The sequence below is a fragment of the Lupinus angustifolius genome, chromosome LG14 (assembly GCF_001865875.1).
Source record: "Lupinus angustifolius cultivar Tanjil chromosome LG14, LupAngTanjil_v1.0, whole genome shotgun sequence".
Taxonomy (NCBI): Eukaryota; Viridiplantae; Streptophyta; class Magnoliopsida; order Fabales; family Fabaceae; genus Lupinus; species Lupinus angustifolius.
In genome coordinates, this window is record NC_032022.1 from 4,806,532 (window position 1) to 4,812,915 (window position 6,384).

The 6,384-nt window shown below is 33.2% G+C and overlaps 1 protein-coding gene across 1 annotated transcript; it reads right to left on the reverse strand.

The window, feature by feature from the left end:
- Positions 1,042-6,140, reverse strand: LOC109327227 (protein JASON-like). Its single transcript, XM_019560309.1, has 7 exons — positions 5,890-6,140; positions 5,648-5,696; positions 4,814-4,893; positions 2,763-3,004; positions 1,816-2,494; positions 1,655-1,737; positions 1,042-1,175 (listed from the first exon to the last, which is right to left on the reverse strand). Exons 1-7 carry the CDS (start codon positions 5,974-5,976, stop codon positions 1,067-1,069), a joined length of 1,329 nt encoding a protein of 442 aa, XP_019415854.1. The 5' UTR covers positions 5,977-6,140; the 3' UTR covers positions 1,042-1,066.

Here is a 6,384-nt window from a genome sequence, read left to right on the forward strand (position 1 = left end):
TATAATTGTCTTATTGTCAATATTTTAAAAGGCCTGCCATTGAGCTTTTCTTATTTTTCTACAAATAAGAGTACCCAACCCCACATAATATGCGCCAATAAGGCATGGTTGTCACTCCTCAATGGATAAGTTGTCATTGCAAGTTAAATTGTAAACCTTTTGAAGTCTGTGATGCAGACAAAACCTGAATTAGGTTTGCGAAATGAACAATGATATAAATTTAGTTTAACAAAACCATACATCTAAATATCAACTTCATTAGAAAAACTTTGTCACCCATAATATTCATATCCGAGTATGATGAGTTGAAAGCACCTAAGGTTTAGACCCAAAAATATGATTGCAACATGTATGGTCAAGATTAAACGTAATTGAAGTTTAGCATTGAAGCTTAACAAACCTTGAACGAATCATGTTCATGTAAATCAAATAATTGCAACATGTACCATCAAGATTAAATGTAATTCAAGTTTAGATTGAAGCTTAACAAACCTTGAACAGATCATGTTCCTGTAAATCTCAACATTGAAGAAACTCGCCTTCACATTTTGAAGGAATAGAAACCAACCGTAATTGAATTCCCAGCACGCATTATTTAACACAATCACTATCATAACTTGTACAACCACTGCTTGATAGTTCTATATTTATATATACTATGTGTTGCAGGTGAATATTGCATAATACAATATATTTAATTTTTATATATTTCATTTTTTAGATTTAAAATATATTTGTTGGGTTCGGTGTACTTTATATTATATTTTGTGTGTGTTTATGATAATGTTTAATTTAAGGTGAGATATATGGTTAATTAATGTGTTGGTGGTGGTTGCTTAGGATTATATTGTTTTTTTGTAAAAATTAAATAATGTTAAGGGCAAAACATGAAATGAAAATTACATCATGAGAGAAATTATTTCAAGTTTTGGCTTTATATATAGTATAGATATTATCAACTTGTACAAACCAATCAGCATGTTGAACAGGTACAGATTTCTGCTTCCATAATAAATGTCAAGTATCTCTTATACAAGATACTCCAAAATGAGATGAACAACAGAAATCAGAATGACATCACGGATTGTGGATTAGTTGAAGATTGCAACTGAGATAAAGCAGTATCACTTTCTTCGTTCTCGTCAAAAGCAATAGGTTTTACACATATATCCTTCCTGTGAATCAAATAACAAAGTGGAAGAACCCGTTATAATCAACTATTTAAAGAGAACATAAAAAGTGATTTTGTTAAACAGTAAAAGCAACAAATCGCTTATATGAATGGGGATTCCGTGACAAAAAAGTAACAACTTTTACATAGCTGTCCTGCAATCAACGTTATATATTTTAAATCCAGTAATAACGTTCACATAGCTATCCCTCAATCAACTTTATAGATTTCAAATCCAGTAATAACTTTCACATAGCTCTCCCTCAACCAACTTTGATTCAACTTATTATCCACATATGATCATGTAACCTTCAATGATAAAAAGAAACAAACTGTTGTCTATCATTCAGCAGTCAGTACAAACAGTAACTTCACAGAAAATTAGCATGTTGCCAGACCTCATACTCTTTTTTATTCTTTTTTTCGTGCCGGTGAAGTGAATGGAGTTCAAGCAAAACAGAAAATGTTTAAATAGGCATATACCTTTGAGAGATGACAGTCTCCTCAGACAATGCCTTCTCCAACCTCTCTTCAAACGGTGTTGCATGCCAGCTCACTTTCTGGTCCTGAAAATAATCAAACATCAATCAGGTGAAATATCTATATTTAAAACCTTCGTATAGTAAATAAGATTACAGTCATACTTCCTTGTACTTATTTGTTGAATTTGGAATGCCATTGCCATCCCACCACTTAGGAGGAGCATGAGAATCCTCATGCTGGCTCCAGTGTGCAGCAACAATACCAATGATAGGCCGGTCAACAAATGCTTTGCGGATCTGACGATTAGCATTCTCCATTCTCTTGTTTCGCTCCTCGAGAATAACTGCTGCAGGCTTCAACCAAGAAGACAAGCTTTCTTGCAGCCCAGGTTCATTATCATATGGGATTTTCTTCAACCCTTTTTCTGGTGTAGAGGTTGCATTTTGAGACGGCTCAACTAATTTACCCAGCTCCTGTGAATCTTGCTCATGGTTAAAATCCTCTTCCTCAATTATCTTGCTCGGAGAGATATTCTTAACAGTTCCAGGTGTTTGCATATCATCAGATAGCTTCAATGGCAAAGAATAAAGTGATGGTTTATTTGCACCATCATTATTTGGTGACTCAGTTTTCTTTACATGCCATCTACCATATTCGGATGAGTCGGAGGATGGTAAATCAGTGTCATATTCAAAACGTACTGAATTTTTCCTCTGAGTATATGTGGTTGATGGCCATGGTGAAACAGAAGCTGGATTCTTTTCAGTTATATCTAAAGCATGAAGGCTCCCTTTCTTGCTTCCTCCAGTAGAGTCAGTATTTTGTGCTTTGGACATAGAGCTGTAAATGAAACTAAATTAACTTCTAGCAAGGTTCAATGTAACTTTTAGAAATGGACCATGTCGGACTAAAACTTCGTGTAGTTTCAGTGGAAATCCCATACAAAATTCTAAAGGGAAAAAAATATGAATCAACATCATCGTATTTGGAGTGGGAATGTTCATAACCAGGAGACTTATGAAATTGGCTTAACTTAAAATTTGCTTGTTCATGTAGATTCTTATTCAACATAAGCATTAAAGATATTCAATACAAAGAGATGAATAACCTGTTTGGTTTGTGCTCTAAAGAATCTGTTCTTTTCCCTGGTTCTTTGGAATGTTGTATGGGAGTGGGGGTGTTGAATGGTTGAGTATCTAGCTGAACTTTCCCAGCAGATGAGTTGTTATGCAAAAACTTAAAGCTTGAAGGCTCAGAATCTTTGACACAAGGAGACACTTTAAATTTCTCAGATGCTTTCGGAATTTCATCAGGGGTCCTTGCACCACAAGCTCTACGAAACTTGGTCGTCTGCAAAAAACTTTGTTTCATCATATAAATAGAACTCATTTAAAAAAAACATCAATAAATATGCATACAACCAAGCTTTAATCCCACTAAGTAGGGTCGATTATATGGATCGAACAATTCCATAATGATCTATCATAAATCATATTCATTGACACTCATCTAAAGTAAGAATCAATGAATTAAATAGAACATAAAAATGACATAAAACTAGTACTTTTGAAAAGACTTTAACTAATAAAAAAAATTACCATCATAAACAAAATTTGATTCAATTTGTAAGAATTCAAATACAAGTTTATAGAAAAACCTATCCAGATTCTTTTTCTTCTATGCATGAAGGCTTCAGCCATCTTAGACAATATAGTAGCTGAGAGTTCAAATGTTTATGTGCTTGAAACTGCATATTCTATCAATTACGTAATGTAGAACACACACGGTTCATACATGACATATCAGGAATAGATCGTGGAACTCAAATAACGATGATATGATGCCATCATCATCACCAGAAATGACAAATGTTGTCAGGGTATGAAGCAGAGAATGAGCCAGCTGACTTAAACCCAACAACATCCAGTATTTTGTCATTGAAAAATTCTTTTGTTATATGGAAAGGTATCATCGAAAATAGAAAAAGGAAAATAGCAATAATCTTCATAGAAAAAATCATGAGTGCAACAAGGTCCGGTATGGGTGACCAAAATATATAGTTCCTTTCATCCAATATATCTTAAACAAATTTAAATTGCCAGGAAGGGAAATGATCAAAACTCCAAATGTGCTTATTCATTAACAAAGTAAGAAATGCTGTCTGACTGTAAGAAGGTGGAATCCAATATTATAAGTTCACCATCTCCACAAAAGCCTCTGTTATGCAAAGTCGTGTACTTTAAGACACCATGCTCCAAGAATTTCAAAGTACAATACAGTGCCATGACGCGCCAAAGTGCTAAGGTGAGTAACATAATAACAACCGTCACCAAGTGAACTAAGACAAAGCTAGCACATTACTAAAGAATTTAGAGGCATTAAAACCGAATGAACAAAATTGAGAACACTTTTTAAACCTCACTTAACTTTAAACTGAAATTATAGATAACATAATGTCCAGTGCTGTGTGGCATTGAGAATTTCATTATCGCATTAAAGCCTCCTTAAAAATTGTTATGAAAGCAATTAGAAATGACAAGTACAAGATTAAAATAAAATAAAAGTTGGAATCCATGATCTACTCTTTATTGTGATAGTTGTTCAAAATTGAAAAAACCTAGCTTCATGACTTAGTGCTAGCCATCCTAATTTCTTTTTGAGAATGTTTTCTCATATATTCTGTATTTTATTTTTACCAACTGAGCTTGATTTTGGTGGCCATAATTCCATATTATACATATGGAAAAGTACTCAGTTGGTTTGCATACAACCTGTTAAACAGCATAAAGCTTTATAAAATTGACAAGTGAACAATTCTAAAACAGAAAAACAGCATAGTTGCCTAACTTGAACTCTAATAGCATCCAATCCCGAAATTATTTTCACATGTAACATGCTAAATAGAATACAGCTTTATAAAATTCACAAAAATTAGAAATAACAGCTTCAGTCACCTAACTTGAACACTTAATAATCTTCACATGACAAAGAATTAAACATCTTTTCCCTCAGGGTTGTTTAATTGCAGGAATAAAATGTTTCAGTGAGTAAAAACTGAAAACAGTAAATTCAAAAAGCTAAATATAAAAGAGTAATCATAGAAGAACCATCTTAGTGATGCTTATAGTCTGTGCTAACAACGAAAAGTTGAAAACACACCTGATCCTTAAGCCTACTTCCATCTCTCTGAGATCCCTTGCTAAAGTTCTTCCCATCAGAGTGCTTAGAATCTTCTATCTCTTTCAAAAGTTAAAGCACAAAACATGTAAGCACACTGTGAAAAGCAAATATCATGATATAAAAGTGAAAGATGCAACTGCAACCTATGAAGGCACGGACACTCTAAAATAGTCGCATATGTGTCCATGTACTGTCTGTGTTAAACATTGTGGATACTCTTAATTGTATTTTGTATTGGACATTTACCTTTTGAATTTTTATACCATTATATATTGAATGTCACAGAATTAGACAAAATTTAGCAATCTATTATTATATTTACAAGACACAATGCTAACTTTTAAGATATTATTCCTCTCTTCTAACTCAAATTTATGCTTTTATGCTATCCTTGTGTTAATTTTAGGGGATTTATTTGCACCCACAAAAAGTCTAATGACACCTAGGTTTTTTAAAAAATTAACTTAACTTCTCAAATTATCCTTTTAACCAAAGTCACCTAAACTCTCAACCACTGGAACTCAAAAACCTCAGATCCATAACCACGCACCCAACCTTTTGAGTTTGAGTGTGAGCAATCGAGGTTGGAGTGAGTTTGGTTAAAGGGTAATTTAGGAACTTTATTAAAAACGTGGATGCCTTTTGGTTAAAGGGTGACCAAGTGCACCAGGTTCCAATCTAGCAAGGTACTAAAATTATAAAGGATGAAAATTATAAAATTCTTAATAAAGGGACTAAAATCAAAATGACCTATAAATGCATGGTAAAAAATGATTTTTAAGGGTGTATAAAATAAATAAATAAATAAACTACCTTCAGACAGAAACAATGTAGACAAGCGATTTCGAGAGACAGCAACGTCCTGGTTTATACACAGCACAATCATAACGATCATCACAATTAAACTCAGCTGGATTCAGTGACAACTTGAACCATACATAATTTTACTAACAATTAGTAAAAAGGACAAATCCAAACAGCATTTAAAACATTAATTCTCATAAATTCAAACAAAATAGAAGAAGAAAATATAGAACAGAATAAGGAATGATTACGTGGGGTTTCTGGGAAGGAGAAGAGGATACGGCGGCGGGGCGGTAGCGGTTATGGCGGACACGGAAGCAAGAGAAGAAGCAACCCATGGTTCGAGAGAAGGATATCAGAAGAGGAACCTTAAGCTCAAGCCATGGTTCGTTTCTTTTTATTTGTTTGTTTGGGTTTGAAATTAGGAGACAGTCTCGGTCGCACCAAAACTAGCTTAATTCAGCCTGTGACTGAACTACCGAAGCTTAAGCTTTCATGTAAGAAAATGTTCAAACTTTAAACTATAGCGTAATAATATTTATGCATCACTCTGATTCAAAAGATTTCCACACAGCTCTTATTAAGACTCAATATGACAAATTAAATATAAACTATATATAATATAATTATAGTTTATAAAATCCATACACTTTGGTGTATATTTTTTCTTTCTCATATATATTTATGTGTCATATAATTAGCCGAGATTTAAGATTCCCATATACATATACATATATATATATATA

Excerpts from the sequence above, each read along its gene's own strand:
- LOC109327227 (XM_019560309.1), bottom strand. The coding sequence starts at position 5,976 with ATGGGTTGCTTCTTCTCTTGCTTCCGTGTCCGCCATAACCGCTACCGC. Across the intron at positions 5,697-5,889 it reads CTCCTTCCCAGAAACCCCAC|GACGTTGCTGTCTCTCGAAA; the intron begins GTAATCATTCCT and ends TGTATAAACCAG. Across the intron at positions 1,738-1,815 it reads CAACAAATAAGTACAAGGAA|GACCAGAAAGTGAGCTGGCA; the intron begins GTATGACTGTAA and ends GATTATTTTCAG.